Genomic DNA, 20,827 nt, shown 5'->3' with positions numbered 1-20,827 from the left:
GGTTCTTAAAATCCAAGGAGGCAGAAGACAAATGTTCCGTTGTTTCCACCTGAAACAGTACACAGCAGCACGGGCATAAAAATCTCCCTTCAAAATATTATATCTGCAATGCATTAGAGCGTCCTCTTACAAGATCAACCTCTCTCAATGTGGCAGCCTCCCACTGTGTTGGGGCTGCAGATCCCAGAATTCCCAGCCAACATTGCTACGTGTCTTGGAATCCTGAATGCTGTGGCCCAGTGTTTCTCAGCCATGACAATTTTAAGGTGCGTGGACCAAAACTTCCAGAATTCCCCAGCCAGAATGCTGTCTGAGGAATTCTGGGAGTTGTGGTCCATGCATCTTAAAGTTGCCAAGGTTGAGAAACACTGTTGTAGCCCCTACTCCAGCACCAGATTGGCTTCTAAAAAAATCTGCATGAATTTCTGCAAATGAGGTTCAGTCATGGTTATGTTGCAGGACCACCAGCAGGGGGCAGTAATGCTCTTTCCTCTTCCTTCCCCCATTCTGGTTGCATGCAAACAAGCAAATATATATACACATACATACACACACTATTTTGCACATGTAATTTCTCAGCTATTTAACATACCGAGGAATATATATCCAGTTTAAATATCAAAGCTGACAGGGCAGATCCAAACAGAGATTTATTTATCTACGAAGAAGAAATTCTATATTGTTTATAGAGTATTTTTGTTGTACATTTGTTAATACAGATTTAATAATGTTTATTAAAGTATGGAACTTACCCTTCATGCTCTCTGACACTTCTGTTGGAAAGCCCATTCCTTGGGTGGAAAATGGGGCCTGGCTGCACAGAGCAGGGGATGCTGCGAAACCGGATTCTCCAACAGATCAAGTGGGGAAAAAATGTCTAATAATACTCAGGCATCTCAGAGCAGAACTTATGGTCAGGCTTTAAAACTCTGCTTGTGCTGCAGTGATTTCATTGTTATTTACCATCTCATAAGAGTTTGGATCTACGCTGTATCTAGTCCAGCTGCCTCCTGAAGGATGTGTAAAGCCATACATACTTTTGACCGTCCTTTATCTCACAGTTCTCAACTTCCTCAAATAACCTTAAAATTCTTTGTAAGATGAAAGAAGGATAATATCTCAGTTTCCCCACCTTTATTATACCCTTTGGGGTGGTGGTGGTGCTGAGCTCCAATGCTCTAGCATAGCATAGTTTTAGCATAACATAGCTTTTAATGTAATGATACAAATTAATCTCAGAGGAAAGAAGAAATGGGAACGAAGGCCTCAGATCTCCTTATGATTCCTTCAAACGTGTTTTTGTGAATGTGGTTGCGGTGCGTGTGTGTGTGTGTGTGAAAGACCCCATGCCTATCCATTTGGCAATGAAATGGGATCACTCACTAAATGTTTCCACATCTGGAAGATCTCTAAATGTTCAGTATTGGTTTTAAATTTACTTTAAAGCTAAAGAGAGGTAAATATAAATATAACAAGCATCTGAGTAGGACTGTGTATGCTTAAAATGTCACTTGAAGGAACAAAACAGGAAATGGAAGATGAAAGGAAAAAATTTAGCCTATTAAGCAAGTTATAATATTGAGGAGGCAGGAATGATTGTACTGGGAAAGAGACTTCTCAGAGACTGGCAACGGGTTGGCAAAAATTTCTGACTCCTTCGTATCAGGAGCAATGAAATGACCCCTCCCCACCCAAAAATTATATTGTTGAAATGAAAAAAAGCTGGAAATGTATGATCAGAAGTGCTTCTTCTGAAGAACTGTGGGACTGGAGAACGATGAAATCCATTCTAACTTTGTATATTTTACAACAAATGTGTTACTAAATCTCAGAAGCCTAGTAAAATGAGCAAAATGAGGAGAATAGCCTGGGGTGAGTTTAGGTAGTGCTCCCACTTCACCTGCACAAGCTTTTTTTTAAAAAAATGTGACACCACCACCCTCCACACACCCCCAGATTGCTTCTGATCCCCTGCAGGGTCCTGTCGCCGAGATCATCTTGTCAGAATAGGAATAGGCTGGGCTGATGGGCTATCAAAATGTAGCTTCCTCATTGGTTGGGTGAGTTTATTTGGATGCTGCTGATTGGCTAACAAATAGCCAATTATTTCCAGTCCTTCCATCTAAGATACTGGAGCAGTGTTTCTCAACCTTGGTGGCTTTAAGATGTGTGGACTTCAACTCCCAGAATTCCCCAGCCAGCAGTTCTGGGAGTTGAAGTCCACACATCTTAAGGCCATCAAGGCTGAGAAACGCTGTATGGGAGAGTCCATCAATAACTGATCAAAATTACTTCAATCTCACTCTTCAAAAGAGGAGGATTTAGAGGAAGACTCACACTTGCTGCCTTGAAATGGCTTAACCGATCACTCTGCTAGCCTTGGAGCTCTCAGCAGCTGCTCCCTGCCATAGAGAGGAAGGATTGTCCTGGGACAATGATTACCAGATGTCCAGCAAAAGGAGACATATCCTCCTTGTTGTCTTCATGTCCTCCACCCAGCAGGCATGGCCTTAAAATCAAATATTGTCTGGCTTTTTGAATATCTTTCTAAATTTTATTTTTGACGGCTCACAAGAGTAGTCATTCAAACTTTTGAGCACAGGTAGTCCTTGGTTAACAACCACTCATTCAGCGACCATTTGAAGTTATGACAGTCCTGAATGTGTGGTACTTACCACCAGTCCTTGAAGTTCCAGCCGTCATACCACCCCCACAGTCTTGTGATTGTGATCTGGGCACAGGGCCACAACTAGGGGGGTAAGCGGGGCTCCCCCATTGACTTTGCTTGTTGGAAGCCGGCAGGAAGTTGCAAGGAGGTCCTCGCTTAACGACCTGCAATCGTCACTTAACGACAACAGGGAATGCTGGGACCGCCGTCACTAAGCGATGTGGCCACATGACATCACACTTTACAACTGCATTGCTTAGCAACAGAAATTCCGGTCCGGACTGTCATAACCCAAGGACTACCTGTATTGTTTTCTTGTAAGCTGCTGCTTCCTTCTTTCTCTCGTCTGTTGACAGACTCGGCAGCCTAAATTTACATTATTTTATTTCCTGATTCCAGCAATCAGCTTCAATCCAGCCCCTTCCAATCTATGATCACCGAAGTCTGGAGATCACATGACTCATACTTTTCTAGGGTGAACATTTGAAAAGCGTGGCATCGTTGATTCAATATTATCACTAGCATATGTTCTTGAAAATAAAGATTTGTTGGGAAAACATTGCGACTGAAAAGCCAGTCTTTCTGGTGCCGGAAGAAGTAATTTCGTATACATGTAGGAATAAAGATAGTATTTGTAGCTTTCTGTTGTAATTTTTGTTGCAGATGCCACGAAAGTTAAACCATTAGTGTGTCCTCCTTCCCCCAACCCTTTAACCTCCTTTCCAACTGCCCATGTCCTCCTTCGCTTGTTCAGGTATCTGGTAACCGTTCAACTGAAGCTTAGTCACCGCTCAGAATGAGGGGGCAACGAAGGCTGTAGATAGGATGGCACCCATGTGTATCTGCCTGTGGATCCCTGGTTTTCAAGAGGAATTCCAAGAGAAGAGGCATCAGAAGAAACACCAAGAGCTCTGATGGAGAGCAAATGGAAAAAGGGAAAAACTCTTTATTAAGGTTTCTCTCATGAAAACTATAGTTATTTTTCTTGCTGCATCTGCAGATACCAGGCCAGAATGCATCATACCGGGTGTAGTTCAAGGTGCTGGTTATGATCAGTGAAACCCTCCATGGAATAGGGCCAGGTTATTTGCAGGACCACCCATCTCCAAGTGATTCTGCCCATCCCACCAGATCTGACAGGGTAGATGTGCTCAGGGTGCCCTCCACCAAAGAGTGTCATCTGGCAAGACCAAGGCCTTCTCGGTTGCAGCACCCGCCCTCCGGAACAGCAGAGCCTGAGAATTGGATGGCCCCCATCTTGTCGGCCTGTAAGGCCCTGAAGACTCAGGTTTATCCTGGGTCTTTAAGCCAAGCAGGTGGATGAGCCGGTCTGTAGGGGTTTGAAACTGAATTGATTGTGGGCTGACCACAATTACATTACGTTTTCTTTTGTGTTATTTTTATTGTTATATTTTCTATTGTGTTGCTTTTATCTTGATGGCTTTTTTGTTGTTGTTATTTAGCAGGAAAAACCAGTTATTTTCCAGAATCCAAAGGATCGCCAGGTTTAAAATATAGGTTGGGAACAAGATAATGCCAGTGTAGCTCAAAAGAGAAAACAGAGATTGCCAAGAAAAGGCTGTTGTTTTTCCCAAGGAGTAAAAAAGCTACACTTTTAAAATCTGATGGGATTTAAACCATCCCGCTCCGAACTTTTTTTTAACTTTTAATCAGACTTGAATGCAAGCTTTTACACCTTGAATCTGCATTTTGCTTTTACAGTGGCTAAAGTTGTGATTCTCATGGAGGAAAAGCTGCCCTGTGCCTTAATAGTTGGGCTGTGGGCACCCTTCTTGTCGTTCTGCACCAGCTGCGTCCATCTGGGTGGCATTTTTCTATCTCATGGTGGGCCAAAGCGGAGAACAATGAGTCTCTTGCAGCACCGAGGGGGTGGCTGCAGTTGGCATCCCAACCCTCCAGAGAGGAATGCAGGACGGATGGATCAGGCAGATGGTCAAAGCAAACAGCCACAGCCATGGACAATCCATACCCCAACCCACCACCCATCCCTCAAGCCATGAAGTTGCATTTAGATCAGTATTTCTCAACCTCAGCAGCTTTACCATATGTCGACTTCAACTCCAGGAATTCTGGAACATGGCTGGCTGGGAATTCCGGGAGTTGAAGTCCACACATCGTAAAGTTGCTGAGGTTGAGAAACACTGATGTAGATTATTTGGGCCAGGATGCCTCAGTGCCCAAGTGCGTCAGTGCCCAGGCAGGAGAGGGAAACTGAAAGATGTGGCCCTCAGCTGGGAGTTCTCTCTCAAGGCCTTGTTCTACCCAAAGGTAAAAGAAAAGAATCCAGTTTATTTCTGGTAACTTGTGGACACACCCACACTATTTTCTTGGCAGCAAAAGAAAACTGATTTGCCACTGACCCTTGGGGAGTTTTTTTTTCTTTCCAGTCTAGTCTTTGAATTTCCTTGTGGTTTCCCATCCAACCAGATCCAACTCCACTGAACTGTTTTGAAATCAGGTGCTGTCACCAGCTGGGACTCTTTTCTGCAAAGGCTTGCTCCAAATGCAGCCAACCCGCCCCCCCACCTCTGGAAACGCAACCCGAAGTTTCGCAGGTGAGCAAAGGAAGTTGCTGCGCCCTGCACAGCTGTTAAAGGCAGAACCTCGTCCAAAGCCGTGTTATTAGATAACAGCCAAATAGGCACACCCTGAAATGTAGCCTTTTCCTTTTATTAATGCAGGCCACCTTCCGCTGGGTCGCAGCCCCACCCTTTCCCTCTTTTTAATTTTTTAATTTTTTTCCTTTGTCTTCTTCCCCCACATCGTTGCTATTTTTACTAAGCTGTCTTCCCTTTTCCAACGCCGGGCGTATCGCCCCTGCACGGAAACCCACCGATCTCCGCGAAGCTGTCCTCTTCGCATCCTCGAAATAAATCCTGGTTTCTGACCCTGGCACCTACGGGGGCCAACCTTTCCCGGCTGCTGCAATCCTTAAGCAGGCAGCCTCCAGATGCGTGCGACTCCATTCCCTCCAGGCTGGGGAGGGTGGTCACTGTAGACCCGTTCGTCTCGTGGGCGCCACGTTGGGGCCAGCTGCGGCATTCGGGCATTTTAACGCGCGAGGAGAGAGGTCCGGCTGCACACCTGAATAAAAAATACTGCATCCATTTTTTAGAAATCGCCTCCGACATCTCCAACCTCGCGGACCCGGCGCGCCGCCGATCCCTCTCCCCCCGCAAGGCGGGCCCCGCGGCTCCTCCAGGCCCCGCCCCCTCTTTATTCCCCCTCTCGTCGCCCCGCCCACCCCCTGCCCGCGGTCGCTAAGCGCCGCCCATTATAAGCCAGGCTCCGCCCCTCGCTCTCCCTCCGGCTGGTTCGAATGATACTTTCGCGTTCCAGCGGGGAAGCTGCGGCCGTCGGAGGGGAGAGGCAGGAAGCGGCGGACTGCGGGGACCGGCCGGTCATCTGACCCCAGACCCGCGTCCGGCGGCGGGGAGCGAGAACGGAAGGCAGCCGCCAGCGGGAGACCCGCCTAGCCTGGCAGCTGATTCAGCGTCGCGCTCCTCCGTTCCCGTCGCAATGCCTGCTGCAGGCCTTCTGCCGCCCCGCTCTCCTCTTCTCCTTCATTGATTCCCGCAGCCGGGTCTTTCCGCCGTCCGCGCTTTCGCCTTCCTCTCTGGCCTCCTTCCTTGGGAAAAAGAGAGGGCCGGGTACTTAGGGAAACTTTGCGATTCTTCCTCCTGGCCAAACCCTCTAGGGGAACTTCCTAACCTCCTGCCCTCCAACCTCAATTGGGTGTTCTGTTTTTTCCCCCCGTCTCTCTTTTTAAGCCGATCGGATAATCTACTTCACTCTGGCAAGTGTTCTCTGATGTTACCCTCCTTTTGATACCGTACATTTATTTTTGGAGCCAGGCAGACTTTTGGAATGGAGACCTAAATTCTCACCTTCGTCCCTTTTTCCCCTTCTCTCCTGGATATACTTAAAAAAAACAACACTTTTTGTACTGTTTCTTTCTTTTTTCTTTTTAACAGCCAGAAGTATCCTTTAAGGGAGTTGAATCTTGTTCTGTTTTGAACGCTGGAATTAAAAGATTGAAGAAGAAGAAAAGACATCTCTTCTGCCCCCTCCCCTTTCCCTTTTTGTTTTCAGGTGTGCTCTACAATATTTTCCACACTGCACCACTTTTTGGTAGCCCAGCTCTGAATTTGGGAGAAGTCCCCCCCACTCCTTTTGCTCAGAAACATTTTACCATTTCCGTCTGCTTACCTTCCCATGACAAGCAAAGCCAAGATCTTACTAAATCGTGATCCCGGTATTAGAGGACAAAACTCCAGAACAATCAACGCACATCCTACAGTTCCTTGGCAGAAGAAAAAACTCCTTTTGGACACACAGACTGGGCTGTATTCCTCTTTCAATTGGCTCTAAGGAAGGAAAAAGTTTGGAAGAGAAAGTTTGACATCTCCCCGGCTGAGGCTGAGAGTAAGGCACGAACATTTCCATGTCCCTCATGATAACTCTTTGGAGGAAAAGACGGTGAGTCCTCACAAATTGACTCAGTTCCTGTCCTTGGAAACTGTCGGCAATCTTTGGAGGGCCTTTGGTCTTGGTGAGGAGCTGCGATGGGGCTGTGAGGCCAGATTTCCACTGGATAGTGTGGGAGTCGAGGAACATCCCTCCAGGGAGGAACACAGTGATAGATACAGCATTGACGGGGGCTGCCCCAGCACGTGAATGGCTGCCAAGGATTATGACCACTTGTTTAAATTGCTTATCATCGGGGATTCGGGTAAGGATGTTTGTTTGTCATCCCATCTTCAATCTGACTTTGTTCTTCTGCATTGCTGGTTTTTTCCTCCCAAAAATTCATTTCAACCATTTTGCTGTCTTCTTTGAAGATTTTCAGGTCTTCCCACCCACTTTTCATGCCACATTTGTCTGTGACTCTTTTGCCATCTTCATTTTGAACACTTATCCTGGTTCCTTCCAACTTTTCTCCTCCCCTAATCTTTTATGTCAGTCCTACATCCTTTTCTTCCAGTTCATTGTGAGCACTTGAGATGGGTTGAACGCATTCCTTCCCCCCCCCGCCATATATAACCTGCTTTTTACCTGTCCTTTATTCTCATCCTTTTGTACTTCTCCACCCTTTCTGCCTCACCTTCATTCTTGCAAATATCCCTGGGCAAAGTAAAAGATCCACAACTCTGAGAGGAAGTCACTGGACCAACAGTTCCCTTATCTTTTCTCCTTAGTTCTGCCCCTCTTCTTGACCCCCACTACTTTCAGGAACTCTCTAATTCTGTATAGACCATGCTGACTTACAGAAAGCTCCACTAAATACGTTAACAGCTGAACTTTGATTCAATGACACCTCACAGTGATTTTCTGCAGGTCTCAATTGTGTTAAATTTGTAGAATTCCCAGGATCCTTTGGGACAGTGTTTCTCAACCTTGGCAACTTCAAGTTGTGTGGACTTCAACTCCCAGAATTCCCCAGCCAGCATGGGTGTCTGGGGAATTCTGGGAGTTGAAGTTCAGACAGCTTGAAGTTGCCGTGGTTGAGAAGCACTGCTTTGGGATTTAGTTTTCTGAGCCCTGGAATATTCTCATTTAGCTTTAGAGATGGGGGAACAGTCTTGGATGGGGGAACAGTCTTGGATGGGGAACAGTCTTGGTAAGTTTCCTTCCTATAATTTTATTGTCTGAGGATTGTTGACCTACCCTCTTGAAGTGGATGACCTCTAGGCATGCTGGGACTACATAGCCATGCTGGCTTTGCATTTTGGGAGTTGTAGTTCCAGCACATCTGGAATTGATGATGGCTGATTATGATTCCTCAATATGTTTATAATTATGCTTCATGCATTTATTTTATGTTTATATGTCACTGCCTGGGTAGTTATCTCAAAACAGTACAAACGTAAAAATAAAAGCTATTGATGCATTATTAACATTTAATAATAACATTGCAATACATTTGAAAGAACACTTAATAGCAAAATTAAAATATGGGTGGAGAAGTAGGGTGGGAAATTAAGATTAAGCAAGATGGATTCTTAAATTTCCTGATTTAAAGCAGCACTTTCCTCATTGGCCATATGTTTCACATCATGCTATAGTCCTGTAGCTCTTTAGGCTAAGAGAAATTGGGCTGAACTTGCTCAAAGAGATTGAATTTTTAATCGTGTGCAGGATTGCACTGTTACTTTCTTCACATAGACCTTTCAGCTCTTTAAAGAATGTTGCAAATCAGGTAACCTGGTACCTTCCAGATACCTTAGACTTTGTCCCTCACCAACCTCAGCCAGCTTGGCCAAATCCAGAGATGGATTTATAATCGAAAACATCTGGAAGGCACCAGATTGTGTATCCTGGTGCAAAACCATTCCATTCAACCCCTTCTTTGGCAAAGTCCCATCTTTCATCTTCCAAGCTGCATTTTGAGCCCTGATGTCCTTGGGCTACAGCTTAAAAGCTTGGCTTCCTGCTGAAGATGTGGCTGCTGGCGGAGAGCGCTGGGGATCCGGCTGGTGCACTTGCTGTGAAATCTGAGATGTTACCATGAATGTAGAATTCTGCAGTTAGGATGAATGATTCATACAGATGATATTGCACGTTGTAGACGCATGTTGTCTGCCACAAACCCCTGCAGTCACACAACTGCTTGTGAAGGTTTGAGGATGAGGTGGGGGCTGTATCTTCCAGCTTACACACTGCAAGGCCAAGAAGTAGAAGGGAAGTCTGGTTGGAGCAGACTTGTCCAGTTGGGGCTGAGCTGATCTTCCATTGCTGGTATTCTGTTGAGGTTGGAGGTAAAACAACTGACCAGGAACCCTTTCTTCTAAACCGACACAGGGCTGTTCCAAACGGAATCTTTCTTCCTGCAGTAGTCTACAGATAGTCCTCACTTAACGACCACAATTGGGACTAGAACTTTGGTTGCTAAACAAAACAGTTATGAAGTGAATCCAATCCGATTTTATGACCTGTGCAGTGATCATTGAGCGAATCACCGCAGGCGTTAAGCAAACCACCTGGTCGTTAAGTGAATCATGTGGTCCCCTGCTGATTTTGCTTGCCAGAAGCCAGCTGTGAAGGTCGAAAATGGCAATCACGTGACCATGGGATGCTGTGACCGTCATAAATGCGAACCGGTTGCCATGTGCTTGTTGTGTCCAGGAACGAGTGTTTGCTGCAACTGGGTAATTTCCTGCTACGTAAAGAAAAAGAAAAGCCATAATTTAGATCCCCAGATCGCTTGCAAATCTTGTTTTAGGGTAGCATGTTGTGTGAACCCAGGCAGTGTGCCTTTTAAGCCTTGGTTTATGGCATAGTGTGATGTGGGAACCCAGCCAACTGGTTTATTTAATAAATCATGATAAAGCAATCAATAGCCTTTACATGATGTGTGAATGGCTGCAAACTACAGGGGCCAGAACAAACTTGCAGGGAAGCAGCCGCCTTTGGTGAAGTAATTTGTGGGAACATGTTTCGCCTTCTCCATGTTTAGGTGTGAAAAGTGCCTTTAGGCAAAGAGGAGGACTGACCTTAAAAGGGTTCCGATCTTCAGGGCCAGATGAATTGCGTCCGAGAAACCTGAAGGACCTTGCTGATGGTCTGGGCAACCGTCTGCCCATTACCTTTAAGAAATGTGGGAGGATGGTGAAGGGCCAGGAGACTAGAAGGGCCAATTTGTCAAGAGAAATTGGGCTAGTCTAGACCAGTCCTTTTAGAATTAGCCCTTGGATATATTCTAGATGAGACATTGCGGGGATTACTAGTGTGGCGTGTCAAGAACCAGTCCCGCCAATCTAATCTCAGCTTCATTATATGACTGGATAATTTCCTTAGTAGATTGGGGGAATGCTTTACATCAGTGTTTCACAACCTTGGCAAGGTGTGGACGTCCAACTCCCAGAATCCCCCTGGCTGGTATATCAGTGTATCTCAGACAGACAGACAGACAGACAGACAGACGTAGATCTGTGAGGATATGTACTATATCTGAAACCTGGAATCTCCGTAGCATGACAGCATTAACTCACCATTCCAGTGTTTTCTTACAGTCCAAAATAAATTTACTGCTGTTTTACAGCAAGAACAAAGTGAAGGAACTGACTCACGATACAGTAGAAATGCAAATAAAGGTCCCATCAGTTTGAAGTAGATGCTGGTTGCAGGCGAGAGGGAAATTGATGAAATGATTGATGGACAGATTGTAAGAACAGCAAAGTAAAAAGCTGGTGCAAAAGGCCGTTGATCTTTGGCGATCGTATCTCAGTGATGGAGGATCCCGGGATGTTTGGTAGAGTGTCTTGGGATCTCTTTGGATCAAGTTGCTCCAAGGCTTGTCTGATTTACAGAGGATTTTAGGATTTAAGTGCCTGTCATGTGGTCATGGTCCTTTGTACCAATGGGGCACTCCAAATCAAGATAGATCAGAGGGACTGACTAACTTGTGGGCTAAGAAGTATTTGGGGGCAGAAACAGTAAAACTTTATTAAAATGCATTTGTTGCTAGACGGGGAGATCTGCCATTCATGTGGCAATTCATATAATCATATTGTTATGGAAAGAATGCAAATTGGGTCATTTGCATCGATTTATTTTGTTTGCATAATGATGTCATTGTGCTAATTGATGTGGAAAATTGGTCTTTTGCTTGTGAAGGCCATTTAGAAAATCGGAAAGAGGGCAAATATTTTAACAGAACTATTAACATGGGCTGGATGGGATATCTCTTAGGTGGGTCTCCTGCAGCTTGCTTGAAAACAACTCAAAGATTGCTTGTTAAAACTAGAGTGAAATCTGGAATGGGGTGCCAACAAGGCTGGATCTTGGCTTTTGTATGCATCTACCTTTGATTAATTATTTGGGTGAAGAGGTGGAAGAAATGTTTGTCAAATCTGCAGATGAACAGTAAGCATGGAACAGCTAATATTCTGGAAAACAATCAGCATTCAAAATCTCTTGATAAGTAGATCAGCTGAATACTATCTAGTAGTGACAAATGAAAAATTCTTCACTTAAGAAACTAAAATCAAATGCAGTTATAGGATGGGAGATACCAGATTGATAAAAGTATTTGTGAAAAAGATAAATTAAGAGAGCTGACTTTCTTGATCCCCAAGAACAGGAGAATGAGGGGCAAGGTGAGAGCACCCTTAAATTACCTGAAGAGGTCACACAGAAGCAGCTGAGACTGTTCTACTCTATGTCAGGAAGAATTTCCTGGTAGTGGTGGAGGTTTTTGACAGTGGAACCAATTATCAAGGGAGGGGTGAGGTTCCTATCTTTGAATGAAAGGCTGGAGAACAGTCTGTTTGGATTGCTGTAATGTGAATTCCCCCTCGGAGCAGAGGCTTAATACTTTCCAGCTGTATGATTGTGTGATTCCAGTATTACTGGCTGCCCAGCTCATGTGATTGCTGGGATAGGGAATGGCGACTCACCCCGCCCCCAACCCATTGGGAATCCAAGTTAAAACAGACTCAGAAAAAGGGATACGAAAAGCTCCATTGTGGCCTTGACATGGTTGGGACCTCTGGCAATCTTGTACCCACTTGAAGGCTTCCCCAAAGCTTTAGTGGAAATGAACCCCAGGAGATCTGTTTGGCCAGGCAGAAGAGAGACAAGTAACTGACAGGCCTTGGATAATCTGTCCTTTGTTAGTGCCCATGCAATGACAGTGTTGGGACCAGAGTTCCTGTGCGTCATGATCTAGGTTTGGCAGGGAAAAGAAAGATACCCACTAAATCCTGGCTCAGAATTGTGCGTGACTACTAAATTTTAAGGAATATTTTTATCCCCCATGGGGGAAAGATACTTGTAGAAACCTTTTTAACCAGTATCTTCATCCATTGTGGTGGCCAGCCTCTTAGGACAGCCTTTTCAACCTGGTCTCACTCCACATGAATGGACTTCGACTCCCAGAATCCACCAATGAGCAACACCATTGCTGAGAAGCTAGGACATTGCTGACTGGGGAATTCTGGAAGTTGAAGGCCACACATCTTAAAGTGGCTGAGATTGAGAAACATTGATCTGGGAGTTGAAATCCAAGCATCTGGAGGGCACCCTTGTTGGGGAAAACTCTCCTAGGATATCTCCTTTCATCTCTGGTGAGGCAAGGCTATCTGTTATATGAAAAGCAATCCAGTGATTGCATTCATGCATAAGAAGCCAGGAATCCCAGGTGTAATAAACCATGCGAGTCTAAATGACCCATTTACTTCCATTTTTTTCTTTTTAGTAGGTACTGTACTGTGTCCTAATAGATAAGGCCCAAAGGGGAGAGTTTTGTATACCACCTTAACACAGCTTTGTGGCTAAGAGTGTTCAGACAAAGACCTATTAAGCTAGTTGAAATGAAGGGTGTATTTTTTTTTTTTAATGAACGTTGGTTTCCTTGGGTGTGTTTAACCAGAATCCTGGTTTGGAGCATTCCGTGAAGTTTTTCTGCATCTGGTTATGTTATGCGCTCACACACAGAGAGGAGCTACACATATGTGCATGCAGCTAACTCACATTGTGGCGCATGAACTCCAAAAATTCCTTTCCTGTTATGTGCAAATGATACTTCTGAAGGCTCCCTTGGAGAGGAGCAGAGAGGGCTAGAAGAGGGTCATCCAGCTGCAAGCTATTTTCCTCTATTTATTGTTTCCCAGCTTTTCCTCCACCAAATCTCTAGGAAAATTAGCATGTAAAGGAGATAATAGAGATGGGGGGAGATGGAGAACAGCTGCTGTGATCCCCTCTCATTTTATCAGGAGAGTCCTTCTGAAAGCTAAACCATCCTAGTGTCGCAGCATGGAGCTTTTGGCCAACTTTCCAGCCCAGCGGCCTTGCCCTGGTCTTGGAGACTCCATTACTTACCTTCTTTCTCATCTTGTTTTCCATATCCCTCTAGCAAATTCTTTGCATTCCATGGCCTTTCAGCTTACTCAGTCTTCATTAGACCATTTGGGAGGGGGGGGGTGTTGCTCCTTCACCTCCTTTCTTCTCCTAAAACTTTGTTCTTCTGCAAACATTTGGTTTCCCTTGAGTCTGCTTGATGTTTCCTTCTTGCGGCTCAGTGGCCATATTTTGGCTAGATTCCTACTGGCACTCATACTAAATTCGATGTTAGGAGGAGGGTTAGATTTTGCATACAGTCTTCATCAGTTTGAACAGCTCAAAGTGCTCTAGACATATTCTCTTCCAGTTTTCTCCCCTCCATCTGTTGCCATTTTTGGTGCTGAAGTTTAGAACCTGTGCCTGTAGGAACTTACCTGCATCTTGAGTTACTTTATAAAATGGATTGCATGTTAATTGCATTGTGTAAAAAGCCCAAACCATCTTAAGGCAGAGGACAGAGTAATTAAAGAGAACAGCTACACTCAGATGTGGAGAAAGTCCTCAAAAGCTGGTGTTTTTTTTTAATGAAAAGAAGGATGTACATTCCCTGAATAGAATTCTGTGTAATAAGTAGCCAGGCCCTATGTAGCTCAGTGAATATATGAGTCACACAGTGCCTAAGCTGTAATATATTGAATTTGGTTTGGATTAGCATGCTTTATGAACTCAACTGTTGTGGTCTGCAAGCTGATTTTTGCCTTAAAGTGTGGTATGCACGCAGCCAATTCTAGTTAGTCAACAAACCATAGCTTAGGGTAATATATATATAGTAGGAGTGTGCTAAAATGCAGTTCAGTCGAACATCATGTTGGAATGACGTGGAGAGCCAAGAGGCTCCTGCAGGAACCAAAGGAAATCAACTGGCACATGATGGGGCCTAGCTGATTTGTGAAATCTGGGAAGAAAAACAGATTTCCGTCAGTGTGTATATATGTGTGGGAGAGAGAGAGAGACTGCCTAGCATACAGCCAAGAAAGCTCGGTCTAGCTGCTGCGGAAACTCAATCTTGGCTTATCTCCCACTGCAGCTGTAGAGAATGGAGATGGAGTTGTCAGCAATACTCTCAACCTTCACAGGAAGGGGCCTGTTCAAGAAGCTGTGGGGAAGAAAGGGAGAAGAGACTGGATAAGTTAAGAGAACCTGGTTTCCAGGGTTATGTCAACAGGTGACCTCAGGAGTTGCCAGAGAGGATTTCTGTCCCGTGACATCTGTGGTCCCACCCTCTGGGGCATCTTGATTGCTTTAAGCCAGGGTATCGAGGTGTGCCTTCATTCTTCTTCCTGCTTGTAACCTTTCAACTTCCTATTTAGAAGCAAAATTTCTTGACTACTCAGCATAATGCTGCTCCAGTTTAATGCTATGTATCCTGTGTTCTCACCACTGCCCTCAGCTGACATCGATTTACATGGGGGATAATCCACAATCTCCAATGTTACCCCGTAACACTGTGCAGGCTTCTCTTCCAATCTGTGGCTTTCCCCCCTCCTCCTTGCAATGGGACACAGTAGGTTGGAACAGGAGTGGCCCTTTTTGAGTAAATAGTCCAAGGTTGTTTGCTTTGGGTGGGAAGTTTGTGAGCTTTGCTGAGGAGCCTCTGTTGCATCAGAGGCAATGACGAGAAGGACTGAACCCTTATTCTGAGTTTGTGTGATTGTTCCCTTTTGTTTCCTGTCCAGGGGTTGGCAAAAGTAGCCTTCTGCTCCGCTTTGCAGATAATACCTTTTCAGGTAAGGAACTGCCCTCCTGTACTGATGCTCATTGGATGGGTTGGGAGCTCCGACTCCTGCCATGCACCAAAGTGCTGCAACTTGATTCCAGCACAGCCCAGGTCAAGCATCTTTGTATAACGTGGATTCTTGGCATTAACATATCATTTTGAAACGCAGTTGCAAAATTGTGACAGGCCCACTATAGAAGAATACCTTAATGCACAGATGCAAAACACAGGATAGCTGCACTGGTCCACGAAACCCAAAAATCACAATCCCCAGTTGGGCAATTAGGAGTAACAGAACTTCCACAAACGAGCTTGTGAGTTTCCCAGAGATTTTCCCCAGGTTAGTTCAGAAGAATGTGGAAGCTCACTCCCTCCTTTGTGTCATTTTAATTGGTCATACTAATGATGTTGCCCAATTGTGGATTTGGGGTTTAATTTACCCAGTGTTCCTTTATTCAGTTTTCCTCTAAAAGAAGCAAATTGCCCTATCTGTTCTAATTAAATGTGTTCATGTACTGATTGCATTTGCCCTGCTGGCAATGCTGCAATTGAATCCTTGGTGATTTAAGATTGTATGTCTTTTCAAAGTGTTGCAACATGAATTCTTTTCAAAATAAATTCCTTTCTCTTTTGCCCCTCCCTCCTGCCTTGGTTGAGTTATTTCTCTACATTTCATTTGGCTTGCTTTCAACGTGCAAAGTGAGATTGTAATTTGCCAGTTAGCCAGACCCTTGATTAAATGGCCATGCAAAATCTGCCAAAGCTGCATTGATTCTCACAGCATCCATTGTGAGCGAAATTGCTGCAGTTTTCCCTGTTACCAATGAGGTTGCATCCATAGCTGATGTTGGAGTTGGATCCTAACAGTATTACATCTCATTTTTTTCCATTGAGTTACACAGTGGTTTGTGGTCTTTCAAGTGTCACAGTGTAACTTTTGACCATTAACAATCTTGACTACCTAGTTTTTTTCTTAATAACACCAATAACTGATCTTACTCCTGCTTTGCAATAATGCATTTCTGAGTTTGATCAGTAAAAAGGCATTTTTAATGTTTTCTGATTTCTTTATTATAATTCTTCTCTCTTCCCTGTCTCTCTCCAGGTAGCTATATCACAACAATCGGGGTAGATTTCAAAATCCGGACACTAGTGATAAATGGAGAGAGAGTGAAGCTGCAGATCTGGGATACAGCTGGACAGGAACGGTTCAGAACAATAACCTCCACGTAAGCCCAGGACAGAAGCTGGGGGTGTGTGGTGGTACCTGAATATTGTAGAATGAAGAACAGGGTTAAATTGATGGGAGTCCTGTAAAATGGTCAGGGAGAGAATCTAGGTATTAATTAGCTAGAACAGCAGTAAACAGCCTTTTTCACATGACGGTCACCATTTACAATTTTGCAGGATGGTGCAGACACCAAAATAAATAAAAGTTTGAAAACTTGTGTGAATGTCCTTCCCTGAAAAGTCACAAGATTTCAGATCCAGAATGAGAAAATTACTCTATTTATTTTTGCCAATCTTGATCTTGTGGGATTCTAGCCATTTTGATTTTTAAATTTTTTTTATTGAGTGTAGGGGTCCTCCCTCTTAGGGTTTCATGGACACTTCAGTGCTGATCACTGAACTAAATGTAACGCGGGGGGTGGGCGGGCTACAGAGCTACTTCAAAACCCTGCCACTGAAGGGAAGAGAAAGATACGGAATTATCAGGTTTTCTCAGTTCAAAGTAAGTTGTTTCATTTTCTTTGGGCACAGGTATTATCGCAATACTCATGGTGTCATCATTGTTTACGATGTGACAAATGCAGAGTCCTTTGTTAATGTCAAACGTTGGCTGCATGAGATTGGGCAAAACTGTGACAACGTGTGCAAGATTTTGGGTGAGTGACTTCGTTACAAACCTGTCTTCTTCTTGTCTTTTAGTTCAGTGGCCAAAGCTGTGAGTCTTCATGATTCTGTCACATTACATTGGAACCTGACCATGTAATAGAAATACAAAAGATTTTCTCAGTAGTTTTCATTCATACCTGAGGATGAAGTATAGTTGTGTATGCTTCATGTGTCCTGCTTGTTTCTCAGGTGAGGTATTGTTATATCTGAGGAATAGCCAACCTAAAAAAGTATCCTCAGATGTAATGAGGTTTCAGCCTGTTCACATGTCTGTTCACATGTTTACAAGTGCTTAATTCTTCTTGGTTGCTCTAGGGACGAATGTAACTCCAGAGCTATCTCACTGAAGGTTGGCTATGGAAACCTGAGAGAGTCTTTATTTATTTATGGCAACAGTAGCGTTGCATTTGAGGAAATTATTTCAGAGTTTCTGTGATTGCACCTAGAAACAGGACAGGCCATACCATGGTTCCATCCTCCATGCACTTCAGATTACTAAGTGCTGATTTTGGCCATTTGAACAAGCCTTTGGTTGAGGGAGTGTATTCTAGCATGCTGTGGTACTGTCTTAATGTGGAATGTTCCAGATACGTTGGAACTACAACACCCATAGTTCTCCACCACCAACCCTGTTGGTTAGGAGAGCTGTTGTAAGGCCTTCCCGTCATTTGTAGAGATAGGAAGAATACTAAGATACTTTGCAGGTTGGTGGTGGGTCTTTGAGGATTGGAAATACCTGCTGGATATAGAGATCTACTAGATAATGAGCCTTGGCCAAAGCTAACCAAGAGGACATTTGTCATGTGCCCTTCACTTTGAGATGAGTGATGGCTTATGACAAAAAAGCATTGTGGCTTACTGATTGCAGCACAATTCCTTCTTTATCTAACTTGATACACTGCCAACTACTAAAAGCTCACAGCAGTTTATGGGGTGCGGGGGAATCAAAATTCAGTTGAGACATTGGCACAGTACTAAACACAATATTTTGGATTCCTGGGGGAAAAAAAGTGATATGAAGTTATTACATTTTTATCTCCCCTTTTCCCTAAAAACTCAACATAATGAAGATGAACATAGTGTTAGGTCGTAGAAAACTGACCTAAACAAAGCTAGTTTTCATGTCCAATTGAGCCACTTGCTTCACCCATGAGATTAAGAACTAATTGGTCATCTGTTGTTGATTAGAAGGCCAAGTAAATATGGAACGTTGGCCTTGTCTCCAAAGAAATGAGAGAACTGAGCTAGGGTTAAATATTGCTTTGTCTACTGCTTTGTTCTCTGGTGAACAAAACCAAAATCCTGTGTTTGCACTATGAATGGCTTGTTACCACATCCACTCTATAGTGAGTGGGAAGGCACATTTCCTAATGAGTCACTCTTATGTAATTAGTTCATAGAATTATCCTCTTCAGTCTTTTCTCTAAAGTGTAAGGCAGAGAATGTGCTATCTGATATTATCTGTTCCCTGTTCCTTTTAAAATGGGAGACATCAGAATTGGAGCATTTACTTAGACAACACATGCTGTGCCACTGAACTATGGCTTTGAGCCTAAATCTTTTCACCAAAAGATGACTTTTCACCAAAAAATGACTGCAGAAGTCTTTAAAAGGAGCCAGGTTGAGCTGCTCAAGGTTAGGGACAGGACTGTGGCCCCAAGACAGCTAATTGGACTTAAGAGGTGATAGGTACAGACTGAAGACACAGCGTGCCTGAATATCTGTTACTCCTGCAGAGTTTATCCCATAATATTGAAGGATTTGGATTGCTTTTGTTGCTCTGATTCTCCTCTTTCCCTATCCCCTCAAACCACCAGTGGGTAACAAATGTGAGGACCTGTCACGGAAGCAAGTAGACACTGCTGACGCCCGGCGGTTCAGTGAGCAGATGGGAGTGCGGCTTTTTGAGACCAGCGCTAAGGAGAACCTCAACGTTGAAGAGGTATTGGGCAGAGGTCGTTGCAAGGGCAGAGGTGGGAACTGACAATGAAGCCTTCAGTGCTCTGGGAGCGGGTGGCTGCGGCTTAGGGCTGAAGAAACCTGGCCAGGAGAGGATTGTTCAGTTCCCTTCCTCTTGTATATTCCATCTGCAGATGTTCAACACCATTACGACCATGGTGCTCCGAACAAAACAGGAAAACTTGGCACGGCGGCAACAGCAGAATGAGGTCGTCAAAATCAACAAGCCCAAAAAGAAGCCTTCCGTCAAGAAATGCTGCTGAAGGGCCAGTCCCTGCATATGCCCTTTCCTTTGGGAAGAGGAATGGACTGCGGGGAGTTGAGTGGGTGAAAAGTCATGGCTCATGTGGTGTTGAGGAGGGGGCTTCTGGATCTTGGCTGGAGGGGCAGGAGAACCTGTTTGAATCCTCACAGCACTGGAGTTGCATTCTTCTGTCCCCCTCCCCTGGGGAAGTTGAGTTGTGGGGATAGAAAAACAAATGGAAGCACTGCAGTCCCCCCTTGCTGGTAGGTGTGGGGGGTGGAGGCTGTGTTACTGAAAGGGGGGTGGGTGGGAAGTACCGAGCAGCATTAAAAAAAAAAAGACTACTGAAATTATTAAGATGAATAAAATAAGAGGATGTGGGGCATAGCTGAGCTCAAGGATATTGTCCTTCTCCACACAGCTGAAAAATACCCTTCTCTGCAATGTTGCCTACTCATTGTATGTCATTTCCCCACTTGTGGTATTATGGCTGGGTGCTGTTATTGCGTAATACAACCCATATTCCATTTTAAGTCGCATTAAGAATGACGCAGGCTAGGGGAGAAGGTGGGCATTATGATTATTTTGGAGACAAGTTCCTCCAGGCTTCGTAGCTATGCCTTGGTTTACATAATAATAGGCAGAAGTGGAAGAAATCCAGCCAACCATGTCAGAGTTTCCCGCTAATAGTACTGGGAGTTTTCCTTCTCATCTCTCTCTAGGCTTGCTCTGAGTACTTTATTTTAGGAATAGTTTAGGACCAAGCTACGTTGCTCTCCGATTAGGATTTGGAGAGTTTTCCACGTCGCCTTCGTTAGCCCTGTCCCTCAACCCAGATGTAGGAGAAAATAGACCCAAATGCCCATGTAGGGCTGGGTTTGAAAAAGGATTTTGTAACCCCCTCACCTTATATTTGCAACTATGATTGGGGTACAATTCAGTCAGCCCAGTCTACCTCCAGAAACTGAGGAACAAAGTAAGAAATGGAGGCATAAACTTTAATATAGGAATATGAAATTATGCCTGGAATCAGCTGATAGCTGCTATCCTATGATTCCCAACCTTTGGGTATGGCAGACTGATACTCCGTTCCCTTTCAACATTGGGACCCTGGTGCAATATATTTGCTTCATTGATTATTTTATGTACATCCAACTCTGTAGATTAAAAAAAAAAAATCTTGTTTTAACCCACTGCTAATGGCATCAAACTTGTTAAGGATACACCACTGTTCAATAAAGAGATTTAGATATAAAAATGCTTCTGCTGCTTTTATTTCGGTTACACCCCACTCCTTAGGTGCCAACATCATAATGCCAGCTCCTCTCAAATAATATTTGGCAGTGTAAAAGTGTCGAGTCTTTTTATCTGAAGCAAAAAGTAAAAAAAACAAATTATTCCAACTTTGATGGACATTAAAAATCTGACCTCTGTGCTAATAAAGTATAAAAGAAGTGGTTAGAATGTCCATTTAACACTT

General features: G+C 44.2%; 1 protein-coding gene across 1 annotated transcript; it reads left to right on the top strand.

Annotated features, from left to right (window-relative positions):
- Nucleotides 1-6,747: 6,747 nt before the first annotated feature.
- Nucleotides 6,748-20,605, top strand: LOC134495735 (ras-related protein Rab-35-like). The gene is made up of 6 exons (XM_063301360.1): nt 6,748-7,421; nt 15,208-15,258; nt 16,354-16,477; nt 17,010-17,134; nt 18,962-19,086; nt 19,238-20,605. The coding sequence occupies exons 1-6, from the start codon at nt 7,367-7,369 to the stop codon at nt 19,364-19,366; spliced, it is 609 nt and encodes a 202-aa protein (XP_063157430.1). The 5' UTR covers nt 6,748-7,366; the 3' UTR covers nt 19,367-20,605.
- The last annotated feature ends 222 nt before the right edge of the window (nt 20,606-20,827 follow it).

This window comes from Candoia aspera, chromosome 4, assembly GCF_035149785.1.
Source record: "Candoia aspera isolate rCanAsp1 chromosome 4, rCanAsp1.hap2, whole genome shotgun sequence".
Lineage (NCBI taxonomy): Eukaryota > Metazoa > Chordata > Lepidosauria > Squamata > Boidae > Candoia > Candoia aspera.
The sequence above is the reverse complement of the archived record's forward strand: the minus strand, read 5'-3'. Positions and strand labels throughout refer to the sequence as shown.